Source organism: Triplophysa dalaica, chromosome 20 (assembly GCF_015846415.1).
Source record: "Triplophysa dalaica isolate WHDGS20190420 chromosome 20, ASM1584641v1, whole genome shotgun sequence".
Lineage (NCBI taxonomy): Eukaryota > Metazoa > Chordata > Actinopteri > Cypriniformes > Nemacheilidae > Triplophysa > Triplophysa dalaica.
In genome coordinates, this window is record NC_079561.1 from 44,245 (window position 1) to 61,688 (window position 17,444).

Sequence of the window (17,444 nt, forward strand, 5' to 3'; positions counted from 1 at the left end):
AGACGAAGCACACACAGCATGTGACACTGTGTATTTGTGTGTGCATTTTCTCCCTCATGTGTCATTGCATAAATTAGTGAAAACTAGATGTCCTGACCAAGCGCATTATGGGCAACCAAAACTCACATAAAGCCATGCAACACAGTTGTCCTCAGTGTGGACGGACAAATAGCTTAATTGCATATTGTTACATAAAAAGCTATTTATGTCATATCCTTAGAGAACCATTCCATTACTAAAATCAAGCTCTCAATTTAGTGGCCAAAAGTGATGTCCTGGGAGTATATTTTTACAATATTTGCATTTATTGGATAAAATGATTTAGTGGCAAACAACTTTATGAAATTTGCTCGTGTTGTGTTTTTTTTTTTTTGCCAAGCCTCCTTAAATTGTACTGAGGTTCAATATATACCTCAAGGAAAACTATGCAACATGAATCCAACGTGTTTAATACATCTGTAGTTGTAGATTAAACTGACCAAAGCTGGACATTATTTTTGCCCGAGAGATCAGACTCTTGACAGTACTTCACTACAACACTTGAAAAACATCATTATCAGTCAAAGTAGTTTGTGGTAAATGTGCACAAATGGCAAACCAATAGCATGAGCTTCTATCAGGCAGCTTGTGGTGGAGAAGCCAATCACGGCGGTCCATAGCTGAGACAAGAGGAAGAAGTGACCAATGGGACGTTTCCCAGCCCCTAAGAGGTTTTAATGAGCAAAGCTGTTCGGCTTCCTGCCAGCACGTCCAACAGCTCACAGACGCTCCACAACCAGCAAAAGCTGTATCATGACAGGACTGAGTCTAATTATACACCCATAGCGAGAGAGGGGGGTCAAAAAGGGCGAGTGTGTGTGTGTGAAGAGAGAGAGAGTGAACGAGAGAGTGCTTAAAGTGGGTGAGAGAGGGAAAAGCCAGAAGACTAGATAGACTAGCTGAAGAGAAGATTGAAAAAGAGACAGAAACTACTGAGCATCATTCAGTGTGTGTCACTCCAGAAAAACCCACCCAGAGAGGTAGGACACCTTTGTGTGTGTGTGTGTGTGTGAGAGAGTGTTTGTGCATGCCTGCATGTGTTAGAGCAATAACAGAACTATCAATGTGTGGGTCAATGTCTGCCTCTTGCCAGCTTTGAATGTAAAGCATAGAAATAATGCTCTTGTCATGTACCAGAATAGAACAAACTGAGATGTGTCACGATCGTTAGCTGGTTTTAAACTGTAAAGAGTCTGTTGTTATAGGATTTAAAATTCTGTTTTTCAAATGGACTTTTGTTTACTTTAATCTAATAAAGTCCTATTGATTTAGTCTATGAAATGTGTGAATTGAATGAATGCTGTTTTTACATTTTTACGTTAGATGTTGAAAGACTTTTTCAGTAAATCAGTCTTGACCTTTCATTTTTTTGTCATGTGGAATACTATGGATGTTTTTTCATAGTAAATCTTCTTGGCTTCTTGGACTACACACAAACTTTAACTTGTATTAAAGTATGTCTGAAAAGCATACATACAGTTGTTCATACATTAGAGAGACTGAGTGATTCCACTTGGTCTTGTTTTCAATTCCTTATTTAAAACTCAAGTTAAAGTTAATTGTGGAATAACCCTTAACTGTGTGTGTGTGTGGGGGGGGGGGGATGCGTGTGTGTGTGATAATAATACAAAACTCCTCATTCCAACACAAACCATGAGGCAGCAGTTATGTTCCATCTTTACTGAACATACATGTGTTGTTTTAGCACTGTGTAGTTTGGTCTGAAAAACCCTTTTGTCATGATGTCGGGAGTGATGATGTCTCTCACTTCTCTGTGTGAGAGAAAAACACACACACACATCAAGGTTATGGAAGGGCACACAGCACACTAGCTAATGGCATCCTATTTATTCAGGCACAAAAGTTTATTTATTTGCCTAAACTGTTTTTTAATTTCTAAATGTATATTTTATGTAGATAATGCATATTACTTATCATAACCGGTACTGTTCTTATGTAATACAGGTTAACCTAAAGTCTCATTGAAGCACAGATTTCTGAGGTGTAAATTTGATGGAAAGGTTATTTCAGTGTAGCACAAATAGATAATATGTACTGTTTAAAGATAAATTTGGTCTTTAATTAAAAAAGACAGCTGAACTGTTCATGATGGCTGTGGATATATGTATTAAATAGGATATTGGCTGTCATCTGCCTTTCTGGTTTCATTTTTTCTCTGTAAATTTGCTGTGTGTTAACGTCAGGTGGCTACTACCTCTTTAAGATGTCTATTTTTACAGAAGTGTTCATAAACACACACATGCATGAAGATGAGGCAGAGAGCAAAAGCAAGTTGGTGTGTGAGTGTGTAATAACAGACTGAGGTCAGTTCAATGCTCAGTCTATAGTTGATGTTTTAATGCGATCTGTGGGTTAGTTTAGACCTCAGCCTGCGGGAACCACAAGCAGGGTAGTTCAAGCAACAGTTCATAGAAGAGCGAAAATTCTTGCATTGATTCTACACGGTTCCACAACTGTAAGACCTTCAGAACACAAACTATGACTATGACAACACAACGTACGATCAAAGAACTGAATGTTAGTAAAGACATCATTATAAAACACCATTTGAGTTAAATCAAATGTCTGAGCAATTTCACAATGACTGGAGGATTTTTGTTCATATTTTCATCAAGTTTTCATCTGTTAACATTCATTAACATGAACTAATATTAATGAACTGATTTAGACTCTGAGGGTCAGATTTACTTAAAAGGGCAAGATCCACATCTCTCCTTCTGAGCAGCTTAACAGCGGATTCAGGTGACGCTAGAGCCCACCACTGGCGCAAGGTTTAAGATATGCTTAAATAAAGACGCAAATAAATGACAAGCACAAACCTTAGTATATGGCCTTTTGTGATTCATTTAAATACTCTCCATCCATAAACTTTGCGTCTGAAGAGGAAACTCCTATAAATGCATATGCAATTAGGTCAGTCGCAAAAACAGCGTTGTCCATGAATTTTCAGCGCTCAATTTCACTGCACGTTTTTAGTAAATACCGACAGTAGTTTTTTAAGGCCAATAAAGGCATTCGCTCTTCTGCAAGTTGATAGTAAATCTGGCCCTAATAAACCTATTGTGCTAGTTAAGACTAATTAACCGATTGTTTGAACATTTGTATCAGTTAACATGAGTTAATAAAAATAAAGTTTAGCTAACATGAACACAGACCAATAAGGAGTGTGACTTGTTCGTTGATGGTAATGAATGAGACCTCATTGCAATGTGTTACTAGATGTGTTTTTCATTTAAGGGACGGGATGTTGCTGGATATATACAGTAAGTCTCCTTATTCCTATAGCATTTTATTAAACTCAAATTGTTTCGTAGCTGCTATTAGACCACTAGAAAATACTAGACAATAAAAATGAAGGAAAGCATATCATACATCCCCTCTCCTTGCGTTTGATAAGTTAAGGTGGGTGGAGACCTGGAAAAACTTCTAGCTTTGTTCAAAAGTGTACAGTATGAAAAATATTTCTCAATTATTTTTAAACAAATCATGAGTCCAAAGATATAAACAAGCTTAAGTCATTGCATTTTTGAATAATCTGGTTGTATTTTACAGAACTTAAAACGTGTGCTTCAAGTATAATATGTGAATAAATGTGAATACATTTGGATAAATCTCTTTACCCTCATTAAAATCCATAAAACAAAATATCTCAGTTCTCGTAGCAGAAGAGTTGTGGTTCAGTGAAATATTAAAGTTATAAATTGCACGTTTGACTAACACATCCACATATGACTGTCATCATGCAGAAACTGAAACTAAAGAGTAGTTTTACAGACAAAATACTACCCACATTTGTCAACGCAGAAACACAATGACTAAATAATTGAAAGACAGAAAGATGAGTTTAGAAGAATGTAAAACTAAGTTGTTAACAGTGAACAGATGTAAATGTGTGTATTGGAGACAAAAAACAGACAGAAAATTGAACAGGCTTAAAGTTGCAACTATGTTGTTTTTTACACAATCATTCAAAATTAACATTTTAAAACCTTACACTGTTTACAGAAAATCTCATGATTATGATTTTATAGAAGAAACACCGTTCAATAGTCTTTTCTATAAAGTCAATGGAAAGACAGGTGAAACGTTGTCACGGTTGAGATTGACACACAGATGTACACATGTACAACAGCAACTTGAATAATAACATCTGTATCAACCAGTTTTGTGGTCTTTCCACAGCCATGACAATAGTTACATGTAAATATCAAAGATCCATAGCATCAAATCAAGGAGTCAAATGTCTTAGTTCATTGGTGGACTATAACATCATGTTTGATCTTTTTGAGCTTCAAGTGCAACATTTGTGTTTTCCCCAAACTTCCCGAGTCAGATATTGGCTGTATTACACATCCTAAGACCCATTCCGATTTTTTATTCCACCATCAAAGACAACATTCCCAAACATGTTTTCTTACAAACCCAGCGATCAGTTTTGAAATGTTTGAAAGTGTTTAAAACTCACACGCTGCTTTTAAACAACGGACAGAAGTTCACAGCCTGTCACAAATGACCTTTTGTATTACAATGTCATCATTCATTTATTGTGCGTGACTCTTTCTTCATTGGAACACAAAAGAAGATATTTTGAGAAATGTATATACCCATATAGCTGAGACATGATATGAAAGTGAGGAAACGATGACAGAATTCTTCTTTTGGGCTGAAATGGCTCAACTGCCATTTATCTGTGAAAGCAAGAAGGCTTTGCAGTCCGGGATGAAATTAGACAAGACATATTTTTAATTTATACTGTGTGAAAGCTGGCTTATATGCTGCAGCCCTATTTTTACCAGCGAGCGGTCTATCCCAGCGCTCACACCAAACCCTTCAGTCAGAACTCACATAATCCTGCTTTATCCTGGACCGTCACAGGATTAACAATGCTCTATATCGTTAGCATATGTAGCTCTACGTAGTAGTTATGATTTTTATACTGTAAAAAACGGTATATTCTGTTCCCTAACCTAATGCCTTTCGGTGTGTCATACTGTGTTGATTTGTTGTGTGCTTGTAACTTTACATTCTCTAAGCTGTGTAACCAAACCCAAGCATGGTTAACTTCTGTCCTGGACGTCCAACCCTTACTAAACACACCTGCTAGTTTATATCTGAAAAACGTATTCCCTATATCTATTCACAGTTATTATCTGACCCGATGTACACTCATGTACACATTTTCTATACAACATGAGATGATCATTGATTATAATAAACATCATAATATATACTGTATCAGTCATCCTCAATAGGTGGACCGCGGGCCGGATCTGGACCTTTGCTTCGTTTCCGCTATATCCTCTAATATCTTTATTTAGTGCCAAACGCGCTTCATTTGAACCCTTTCCGCTCAGTGAGTGCTGCTTCTCTCCCGCCAAAGACGCGCCGCATGAAGAGAAGCAGACACGCGCTTTTTTAACAACACAAGTGCAGACACGCAGAGCAGTTAAATGGACACACAACGATCAACAAAATCCAGCAACTTTAAAGTATTTGTATCTGTCAGTCTATTTACAGTATGATTTGTGTTTTTTTATGAACCAAAACGTTTTTATGATCTACATTTAGCATTAGCAGTATTGATCAGCATGTAAACATCAGCTTGTAAACATTTGTGACCCTGTGAAAACCCAGCTAAAGAAGTCTCATAATCTTATTAACTATTAGATAATCAAAGACTAATTTCAAGCAATAATTAGACTAAGATTTCAGTCATTGAAATGACATTATTCAGTCAATATTGAATGTATTTTTGTTATATTTTCACAGAATATTATGTTGGATGATTTTATGTAGAAAACAGAAACAATTATTTTGCTTGGTTTTCACAAGCAAGGTCACATTTTATAATAAACCACGTTCTAATGATTTAAACATTGAAGTAATTCTGGTATGAATGGCATGGAAAGGCAAAGTTAGGATGTTTAGTATGAGAGCATTTTCATTGTTACATTCAATTAGTTGTTTGTATGTTGTCAGTAGTTTTCTTTATTTAGGCCTACAAATATTAATTATCAGACTTCAATTAAGAGGGCATTCCCCTAAAGCCACAGTGCCCACAACACATACATACTGTGGATATCAAAATATTATACAGTATATATCCAGGTGGGCTAAATTGATTAAATATATATATTTTTTTAAATCAAATTGTCAAGACCTCTGTTTGGGAGAAAATCTAAAGGCCGGACCTCTTGGAACTTTAATTGAATACCCCTGATACAGATATAAAAAAGAATTCTGTTCTTATTAAGTTATTTTCTAATTTTTTCTACTAAAAAACAAACAGATTGTGTTGACAGTAGTGTTTTCTTTATAATTTCATACATTTTACTTTAATAAAACATTAAATACAATTTTTATTATAACTCACAAGACATGATAAACATAAATTTAACTGTTTAAAAAAAAATTCCTGTGGGTGTAATATTATAAGGTTTATGGTGTGCGACAGTACTGTCTGATGCATGCTATGTATGTATATGTATACCACTCATCAGGGCCGGCAAAGCCTCTGTTGCGCCCCCCCAATACAAAATAAACAAGATGTAGAAAAATACTAAAATCTAAAAAGGACATTTTTAGAAGCAAAATTCATAGTCATTTTAATATAACAAAACACACAATTAAAAAGACACACATAGGAAGTAAGTAAATGAATAACAACTTTGTTCAAACGGATTGTTTTCTTAATAATTCTGTATTTGAATTTAAGAGCTCATAAAACGAATATTTAATTTTTATATTATTTAGATTAAGGTTAATGAGAAAGTTACTTTTTGTCACCCTCTTTGCAAGTGCTTTAAGGACACAGATAAAAGTTGCATTGTTTGGGATTTGTTGAAATAAATGGCATGGGCTTGTCACAGTGCCAGTAAACACACTTTGAAACCAGTTGAAAGCAGTTCTGTTTACCGTGGTCCTCCTGAATGAGCTATTTGAATATGGTTTGTAAACATAAATGGGTGAAATTGACTTAGAATTTGTGCTTCTGCATTGCCATTTTGTATCTTTCCTACTTTTTAATTTATTTTAAGTCCGCTTTTGTATAAATGTTTGTGTTTGGCAAAACGAATACGTAGAGTGTCAGTGTTGAAATGTGTAAAGTTAACCGCTCTTATCTGAGCCTGCTATGAGCAAGATTTGAGCCGGCGATCCGTCCAGAATAGGAAGCAGGCGCTTTGGCCACGGAGGCCACGGCCACTGCAGTGTCAGGTGAAGACCAGGAGTGAGGTTTACCTGCACAGCTCTCACTCTCCATTACACATACACAATAAACAGGTTGAGATGATGAATTATAACATTTGGAGCCCCTCCGGTCATTTCGCATCCTATGCTACGGGCCGGCCATGTCACTCTTCATTGTTCACTTCTTGGCCATGCAGTGGATCAGGATGTCATTTACCACGTGAAGGATTGAATGCTTGCATACGGCATGTTGATTTAGCTGGTGTGTGTCTGAAGATGAAGCTAAACTCTGCACCCCTGACGCAACCTTTCCACACACCGCGAGTGTTTCAGCTCTCTCCACTCTCCTCACCTTCACCTCCGCTGGTCTCCTGCAGAATTGTGCTGAATCATAAAGATTTCAGAGGCCAGAAACCCGATCGGCCCAGAGAAGTGCTGCATACAGGAAAACTGACTCACACACCACACAGCGTCTGATTTATCTTTCCTTTAGTATGGTGCGTAGTGCTCTTTTAGTTCTATACTCTCCGACATCATTCAACATCTTAAACTGTCTCAAACATTATCAAAAGTTCTTCATCTATACGCTAGTGTATTTCCTAAAGATTTCAAATGAAAATATAAGGAGACATTGATGGGATCGTCATCAAAATGGAAAGTCACAGTTGTTTGAGTCAGAACACTGCTGTGTTACTGCACTCACAAAAGTGGTTATGTCTATGCGTACATGTGGCCTTTCTAAATAATATCTGAACATCTTGTTTTCTTTCAGATAAGAATCTCTATTTTCTGTGTCTCATTGCTCGCCACAAACAGCGTGAGTGCTTCTGATGGAAAGTCCCATTAAACACATAATAATATCTGAATGAATGCTGAAACTACAGGATGTGTTACTCGTGTCCAAAAACAGACATGGATTCTGTATCAGTCAGCAGAAACTCACGTGCTGTTCACTGACTCACATATATGAATCTCCTGGAGTCATTACAAACACTTTTCATTCCAATGGATTCTTCTTTTTGCTCTTTCATAAACACATTTTGTGACAGTTTCTGGCCTATTTTTCCTGCAAAGCCATGAAATACTGTACACTGGCTCTTACATGCAGATATGTTCTGTTTTCATGTAACAAACAAATAAAAAGCAATTAAGAATAACTAGTCTTCTGTCCTGTGCTAAAACTGCAGGTGTGTTTGTATTCTTGTTGTAGTCAAGGGACGATGTTAATCTCACATTCAGAAGAATTTGTATTTTTTATTGGCTCTCTGTTGATATGTTTAAGTTAAATTGATGAGATATGAAAATCCACATCTTGTCCAGGACACTTTAATTGAGTTTTGCCCTAAAACATTCTAAATTTTTACAAAAGAATGCCAGCCAGCCAGAAGTGTCATGAAATGTCATAAAACGCTTTTAAGTCCAGCAGTTCTTGTTCAGTGATGTGCAATTCAATCCAGTCTCCTTCAAACAAGAGTCTATTTAAAGCGTGTGCCGGTATTCTCCTCTAGATACATGTCTTCAAAGAGAACGCTGACACCGCATCTGCTGGACACGAGTTGTGTGTGTGTGTGTGTGTGTGTGTGTACAGTTTTGCTTTGACTCAGAGGTTTCTATAACAGCACTGACTCGGAGATGGAGGGTTTGTGTAGGATGCGTCTTCAACATTTTCTCTCCTACTCAAATCAACTTATACAGATTTTGCCCTTTCAACTTTCTTCTCTAGCATTCGTTCTCTCTCAATAAGTTGATCGCTCAGTTGCTTTTACTTATATGCTACTGATTCAAATGTGTGCATTTCCAGAAGTCTTTTCACACAAATAATCTGATGGTATGTAGTAATCGTAATGTGGTGTGATGTCGTTGTGTTTTTTGCTGCTGTTTTCCCATCACCACTAGTCTTGTTATAATAGAATGTCAGTCAATGTGTGCAACACAGTGTGATGTTACACTGACTGGGAGTGTATTGTCAAATAAAATGTACTGTAAAATAAATGAAGAACAAATTTTTGATGTGATACTTTTTTACAGGTTGCATTTTACACATCAGTTCCCAGAATTGTATTTACAGCCCTGACGACAGATCTCTTAGATCTACATGCTTGTTACGTATGTAAATGCATATGTTCAGATTTGTGTGTGTGTGAGAGAGAAAGAGAGGGTGATGGGAGTGTGTGTTGATCCCTTTCGCAGTGAGTAAGGCGAGTGGGCGACAACAGCAACTGGTCTGCCTGTGTTGTTGCGTAGCAGACGTGGCTCACACTGCACGATATTACTCATTTCCTCAGCCCTGTGCGCACACACACAAACTCTCATACTTTTTCACAGCGCGCATCTATGCCTTTTCGATATGTTGTGACTCTACAGTTTGTCTGCTGTACCTGCACACCCGTGTCTGCGCCGTGTGTGTGTGTTGAAGAGATGCAGGAGTGAGTGGAATCACACGGATCGCATCTGCTCATCATACACCAGCAAGGTCAGTCACATCAGGTCAGCATGCCTTTGATCACGATCCGCTGCACGAGCGCTCCAGACGCGTTTGGAGAATTGATTTTGGAGAATTCTTGTTAAATCTGTGCATGTGCTTTGCGTTATGTTGGAAAGTTTGCGGCTTATTCTAGAGGCGTTTGGATAAGACTCATGTAAGGTCACTGCAGTGTTAATGTACATCACACTTAAAGTCGGTTGTGTTTTATCAGCTCTTGAGGAGATGATTCATCATGAATGAAAAGTGTCTGTTAGTAGGAGCCATTAGAGGGAGCGGTGTGACTGAATAGACGAGAAAACTTTACAATAAAATCCAGCCAGATGGATAAGATAATCTGTTTCGCCACAACTGTAACCGTTGTGTTTTCTTCACATTGAGCTCCAGAAATTTCCCTGGTCGATGTGTTTTAGTGTTAGTAAGTTTAGCTGCCAACATTACATGAAGGAAAGAGGGCTTCATCTTTTCTGCTTCTTCACCTCCATCCTCTGGATTTTCTGCATACCTGGCTTGTGCGATTCAAATGTATTTCAGAAACTCTTTAAATCCGGAACAAATTTGCAGCGTGATTCAGATGTCATCAACGTTTGCTGTAATTGTAATCATAAAAAAAAAACTTCTGTCTAGTTTTGTTGTGGTTGTTTGGTTTGTTTGTTTGATATGTCATTTGTGTGTTTGTTTGTGACCCTCTTAGTAACACACTTCTGTTTAACCTCGTGACTCTCAAGATTTCTATGTTTGGAATGTGTATCACATGTTTCATGTACTTTCATTGTTTGTTTACATGCTACATGTACGTGACTGGTCATACATACAGACCCATTTGCTTGTGAAGAAGTCAGTGATCGAACGGCTCTACATCAACTCACCTGTGAGGTCAAAGTGAACAAACTTTTGTAACACATCGATTGTGTTGGTTTATTTTCCTCGTCTGTATTGCACAATACATTTCCCAAGAGCATCCCTATATAACTTAAACCCTCAACCTTGTGTGGTCACTGTAGATGTATGGACTCAGTTTCCATGGAGACAGCAGCAGGGTATCGGGTTCAGTCCGTGCAGACAGTGTGGTAGACAGAGGCGTTGAGAAGGAGAGCAGATGTGCTGGCAGCACAGATATAAGCATCTAATTTGGAGCCTTCAGAGTGACATTAGAGAAACTCCCCCACACCATGTTTCCAATGAAAAGGGTTTGCTTTCAAAGCTGTAAGAAACAGTCCCTGTGGTTTGATTTTTCTCTTTATTTTGTAAACGGCCATTTATTAAATGGAACTTCAACCGCTTCAGAAGATTCTGGAATAAGGTCACATGGCAAATACTCTAGATCTCCTGCCATAGGATCAACCGTTTCAGTAGCCTATGTGCTTTATGTCTTCACTTGTAGCGCATCAGCAGTGTGGTGATAATCATATGGATGTTCTACTTGCATCAGTACAAGCCCGACTCACACATACTCCGTGTGCAGTGCGTAGAGCAAGGCGTATGCAGTACAGATCCGTCATTCACCATTATGCGTCTTCTGTGCCAGTCAGTCAACATAGGGTAACAATGTTTTTTTCTGAAATATGATTAAGTGAAACATACATTTTAAAAAGGGTTTATGAAAAATGCTATTTGCATCATTCTCTGTTTTATGGTTAGTGCCAGTGGTTGATAGATATACTTGTGGTGAGGATGGAGGGACGGGAGCTGTGAAGCGGGGCCAGTGGCGTGAGTGATAGTTGGAACACCAGTCCCGCATATCTCATGAAGGAAATCAGGAGCATAAGAGGACGAGCGACGGGACTGCTGACTGTAGAGGACCGGGCCCAGACATATGTTTACGTTTGTGTTTATGTTCATATGGCCGGCAGTCGACCGCGAGTTGGCTGCCGGCATTTACTTCTCTACTATTGTTTATTAATTTTGATTAAAGTTCTCTAAATGTTCGCCTGTTCCTGCCTCCTTCCTTCCCGTTATTGAACCTTGTTACAATACTGTATAGAGGGTTTGCATTGACGTCACTTTCCCACGTGAATACGTCTGGATATGCCCCCCTTGAGCCTCAGGACACGTGTGTGGTAAAACAGAGGAGAATAGGAGAAACAAGGAAAACGGGACAAAAACACGCAATTGTTTGCTGAAATTACAAGCAGCTGGACTCGGTGGTGATCCTTAGAGCTTCCCGATGACTTATGAATGGAATCAAGTGTTCTTGGACACTGAAATGCTGCATAGAAATGCCCTTCCTGATATTGTGAGCAGTCATTTTGCTGAATGTTTTGTCCCTCAAGGGGGTGTGCTCACGTGTTAAAGTGATGACACGTTCATACCCTCTATATATAACAGCATGCACCGTAAACTTCCATGGTGTATCCAGATTAAAAAACATGACTTTGAATTAAGTGTAGGATATCACAGAAATAGAATTATAAATCTTTTCAGGACTAAACACAATCACTGAATTGAACGTAATATTTGAATGATATTTTATCTGTTGTTTTGAGGTTAGGATGTTACTTCAAAACACTTGATGCTTATGTAGTGGAGTAGGCGGGGTGAGACCGTGATTCGAGGCCGGTGAGTGAGTGTTAATGAGCGCCAGCTGTGCGTGCACCGGTCTCACCAACATGTTCGGGGCCTGTCCTCTCTCGTCAACGCTCCGGTCGCTCGTTTTCTTATGCTCCCGATCTCCTCCGTGACACGAGACCGGTGCGCCCACAGCTGGCGCTCATTAAAACTCACTCACCAGCCTCGAATCACGGTCTCGCCCCGCCTTCTCCACTACAGCTTACATGAAGTTATATTAGCTTAGCCTATTAAAAGAGTTTCAAAATAACTAACCATCCATTCCAGTGGCCGATGAAACTGCCTCCCATGCCTTTTCTTTAACATTCAGGTCTTTATAAAAACAATCAATTTGTATTTCTCTATCCAATAATTATCCAAGTGTTCTTAATCGCGCTGCAGTCTTGTACTTTCTGGACCACCTGCTAGTCACTGCATTTAAGCACCTTCCTCGCGCAATATAAAGACTGTAGAATATGTGTACATATCATTTTTATCTGCTTTTATTGCTTAAATAAACAAATACCATAAATGAAAAAAATTATAGTAAACTTCCTTTATTTGCATTTATGGTGAAATTACTGCATTTCTCTGTCAATTCGTGTTGCTTTTGAGCATGATACGTGTGCTATCACTTTAAAACAGTCCGTGCTGTACAGCAAATATAGACTTGATCGCTGAACTGAAGTATATCCCGCACCGCATCCGCATGCTGTATGAATTATCTAATCCGTTATCATGGGCACGTGAAAAAATACGCAAGGCATACACAGTGCACACGGAGTATGTCTGAATCGGCAGTCAGTTGACCAATTTATGGCCCTGACAAAAAAACACTATTTTTATTTTTCTAAGTTTTTTGAACGAGAAATATGAACAAAGACGATAAACAAATATAATACAAATTGTTTACACACAAAAATCAACTTTACTAAACCAAGATATGTTCCAGTGATATCAGGAAATAATGTGCGCCAGGAAACCCAGACATGCTGCGTTTGTTGCAATCTCCCAAATTAAGCTCACTCTTAAAATCAGTCTTTCTACCCATAGTTTTATTTCATAGCCAACCAATTACATACTGACCACCCATGTTATGATTGTTTGAGCCTTTAGGAAATGTAGAGAGACTGGAAGCTCAATTGAAAAGCCGTGGTTTAGCCAGTACGAGACAATAATGGTTTGCTCTTTCTTTCATCTCAGGTTAATGAACGTGTTTCTGAACGTGGCCGTGTTTGACAAGTGGTGTGCGTGATGTTGTTCAGCAGAAGAACGTGTGTCTCTCCTAGCCCCACAGTCTCCCCAGCTGCCCATGTAACCTAGTCTGGCCAATCAGGCCCGGGGGACTGCCCCATGAATCCAAGCCCAGAACGCAGCAAAGAGTGTCTTCCCCCCAAGAAGCGAGAGTCCCGACAGGGCTTGTCTGATCAGCCGGCCCCAGAGAATGACTTCAAACCCCCTGCCCCTCTCCGAAGCCGAAGGCCTCGTCGCTCCACCGAGGGTCACAGGGAAAGTGCTGATCTCCAGCCACCTCCTCTGCCTCCCCTTCCACCGTCGTTGCCTTGGCAGGTGTCCTATGCCCCCTCCATGCACCACTCATACCTGCCGATCCAAGTGGGTGAGAGGCGAGGGTCGCTCTCTGTATCCTGGAGAGATACGATGTGTGGACAGGGAATGGAGCGAGGATTGGATCACCCTGTTTCTCACCATTCCCGCTGGCTCCGTGGTGATGTCCCTACACTAAACTTGCAGCCATATTTCTCAGTGCCCACGTTCAAGAACGTCTACATGAGTGAGTCCGCGGAGATGTGGCCCTACAGCCACAATCGACGAGACTACAGCTTCCCCTTCTCCTCTCACCTTTATCCTCGGCCAACAGTCTATCCCCACGACACCCTCCCTGAAAGCGGGCCTAGGTACCACAGTAGAAGGCCCAATGGTGTGGATGGCCTGGACAGTGGGTTTAGCAGAAGAGCACCCTTGTGCAATGATGATGGAAACAGTATCATGACCAGCTTGGATGGCTCCAGTGATAATGCCAGGAGAAGACAAGAGGACATGTCTAGACAGAGCACTGGGAAAGGCATCCAGGTGCAAGAGAGCATGAGTGCACATTCCTCATCACGAGACAGGGACCCTCGGAGAACACAGAAAGCTGAGGTGCCACCCTTGTCAGATGCAAAGGCAGGAAAGACAATCGCTTCTCAGGACTATTACAGTGGAAGTGCCTCACAGGCTGGAGCTCAAATCTACTATGCCCTAGGCTCCCTCTGTCCTACTGGTCATCAGAACCCTCAGACATACCCACAGCTTAGCCCTTCCTTCCCTCCGATAAAATCTCAGCCCTCCCCACACAGCCAGCACAAAAGCCATGGGGATGAGACAGAATGGGATACCTCTGCGCGACTGTACTGTCCTGCCGTCGCTGTGCTCACTGGCCCCGACCCACCCGCCTCTGCAGTCCTACCTCATTTTGCCAAAGGTTCCCTTATTGAACTTGCCGGTGGCCGTCTCAAGAGGGTGGAGGAGTTAAAGACAGAGGATTTCTTGCGCAGTGCTGACACCTTGCCTGAGTTTCACCTGAGCACCTGCACTATTCTGTTAATTTCACCTGGACCCACCCACGGCTTCAACCACCTGAAGGTTCTGCTCACAGACCGCAACACTCAGGTGAGCCCAGCAGAACAACGTTTAATTTTCTCTGTTTTGGTTATATCGAGATTTTATGTTGATGTTAAAATTTTTACCTGTTTTGGTCAAGGCTTAATTGTTAGTTTACTCTAAAAGTCTAATCATGGTAATACATTATGTACTCTCCATCAAATACAAGATATTTAGATTTTTTCACATTTAATGAAAGTGCATTATGACTCATATAGTCTTAGACAGACACTCATATTCTTTCTAACAACTGTATTTAAAGTCATAGTTCACTCAAAAATGATGTCCTCATTTAATCACCCCCTCGTGATTTCAAACCTGTATGATTTTCTTTCTTCTGAAGAACACAAAAGAAGACATTTTAAAGAATGTTGTTAACTGGCCACCCCACTCCCTTGCATTGGTTTTGTGTCGAAACAATAGAAGTGAATGCGGGACAGTACTGATGACAGAATTTTCGTGTTTGGGTGAACTCTCCTTTTAAGGAATAAAGTGTGACAGCTGCTGAACAACATGACGATGAGTAAATAGTGAAACATCTCTTTAACTGACTATTGATGAGATACTGAGTCAGCTTGATTGAATAGTCATGCTTCTATCTGCAAGAGCATTTGACATAACTAGAAAAGGTTGAAGCCTTGAATTTTTTTTAATTTGCAATGTAATGTTGAAGCCTAGTGGATAAATATCTAAAGAATGTAGTGGATCTCGATGATTCACCTTTTCATCCATAAGTGAAGTACTTTTTTATTTACAAGTTAGATCCTATAAGTGAGTTTTTGGTGAAAACCCAGATTCATGTGAGAATTTCTTTGGTTTCTGTAAAGACTGTTTAGGTGGAGTACCATTTGTACTATAGTTTAATGCCTTTCTCACATCGGAAGCAAGTAAGCAAACTGGTAACAGACTTGATCTGATAATGTGACTGACTCCATCACCACAACCAACAGATAGATCATTTATTAAAAGGGATAATATGACAAAGCCAAAACGAATATTAGGGTTTGTTTTAAGATGTAATGAGATGTGTACACACGATTAAAGGTTCAAAAACCACATACCGTTCAAGTTTTGCATCGTCTCTTTTCTCCGCCTCTCTGATATGCGCAGATTTTTAACAAAGCTCATGGCTCTAAAAAACAAGGTGTGCTCTGATTGGCCGTTTCACCATTGTGTAGTGATTGGTGGAATACTGCAAGCGTGTGAGGGAAATGTAATGCCTCTGACCATATTTGGAACATCAGGTTCCTCTTCAATTGTACTGACAGGTAAACCACCTTACTTGAGTATACATTTGAGCGGTCTTAGTCAAATCAGACCACCAACTGATGTAAATTTGTGGGGGTGTGGTTACACGAGGTGTTTCAGGCAGGTCTGGGTGAGCATTCGCTTATACATAGAATGGATCTTTTGTTCCCACACTGTCATTTCTGCAATTTTACATGTGTAACACATGCACGGGCAACTAATAACACGCCAAAAACCCTTGTTCGTGCCATATAACACCTTTAAAATGTTTAATTGTCAATTAAAAAAAAGAACTATCTCTTCAAATAAAGTGGATTTTTTTTAGCTAAATGTTATTAAGTGTTTTAACCGTGAAGTGTTGTTTTGGGTAGTATTCCAAAAATACCCAGCTGTTCATGTTTGTTCCGGCAGGAGCTACTCACAGTCTTAGCTGAATATCCATTTTTTGTACGGGATCATGGCTGGTCTTCATGCAGTCCTCAGCGAAGCGCCCAGCTGTACGGCCTGCCGTGCCGTCCGCTCAGCACAGGTGACGTGTGTCTGGCACTGACTCCAACACCCACTCCGCAGTTTGCGCACTTCGGCAGCCAGGTGCAGCGTTTGGAAGTCGGGGTGCTTCCTTGCACAGAAACAGCAGAGAGGATGCCCCCTCCCCTGGCACCTCCCCCTCTCCCTGTGACCCTGACTTCTCCCCCTGCTCTGCCGAGAGAGCGGCTCGGAACGCGCAAAAGACGCTGGTCTGCTCCTGAGCTCCAGTCAGGGAGCGAAACTAGCCCCAGTTTACCTCATGGTTGTAAGCAGGAAAGAAAGCAGTAAGCAGGAGCGAGAAGGAGACGAAGATTTGCAACTGGTTAATTCTTTGTAACCTCACACACCCCTTGGGTAAATAGTTCCTTATTGTTAAACATTCGTTAAATGACAGGCTGGGAAAGCCCAAATTGAGACAATCAAGAATCACTTATCTGTGATGCCACGCACCTTTTACTTATGCTAATCTCCAGCCTTCTTCTGCAGGGTATGTCTTTTCAATCAGTATTATGACAACAGATAAAAGAAGATTATTTACGCAACGCAATCTTGTTTCATGTTTATGAATGTATTATTCAGTGTGGGGTCCATATGCTAGCTCACTTTAGCATTATTCTCCAGTCTTTTCTCACCGAGGGAAAAGACACTACCGACCCCACACCCCAGCTGGGAGTTCCGACCGATGCGCCGCCCTGTGGTTGGTGTCTCGGTGTGTGACGGTGCTATCAGA

At 40.1% G+C, this 17,444-nt stretch overlaps 1 protein-coding gene across 3 annotated transcripts; it reads left to right on the top strand.

The window, feature by feature from the left end:
* The first annotated feature begins 784 nt into the window (after nt 1-784).
* Nucleotides 785-17,428, top strand: zmp:0000000926 (uncharacterized). 3 transcript variants are annotated; one of them, XM_056733097.1, is made up of 3 exons: nt 785-1,019; nt 13,481-14,947; nt 16,598-17,428. In XM_056733097.1, exons 2-3 carry the CDS (start codon nt 13,631-13,633, stop codon nt 17,000-17,002), a joined length of 1,722 nt encoding a protein of 573 aa, XP_056589075.1. In that variant the 5' UTR covers nt 785-1,019; nt 13,481-13,630; the 3' UTR covers nt 17,003-17,428. The 3 variants fall into 3 exon arrangements, with proteins under 3 accessions (XP_056589075.1, XP_056589076.1, XP_056589077.1); XM_056733098.1 differs by lacking the exon at nt 785-1,019 and adding an exon at nt 9,555-9,735; XM_056733099.1 differs by lacking the exon at nt 785-1,019 and adding an exon at nt 9,555-9,721.
* Nucleotides 17,429-17,444: the final 16 nt, after the last annotated feature.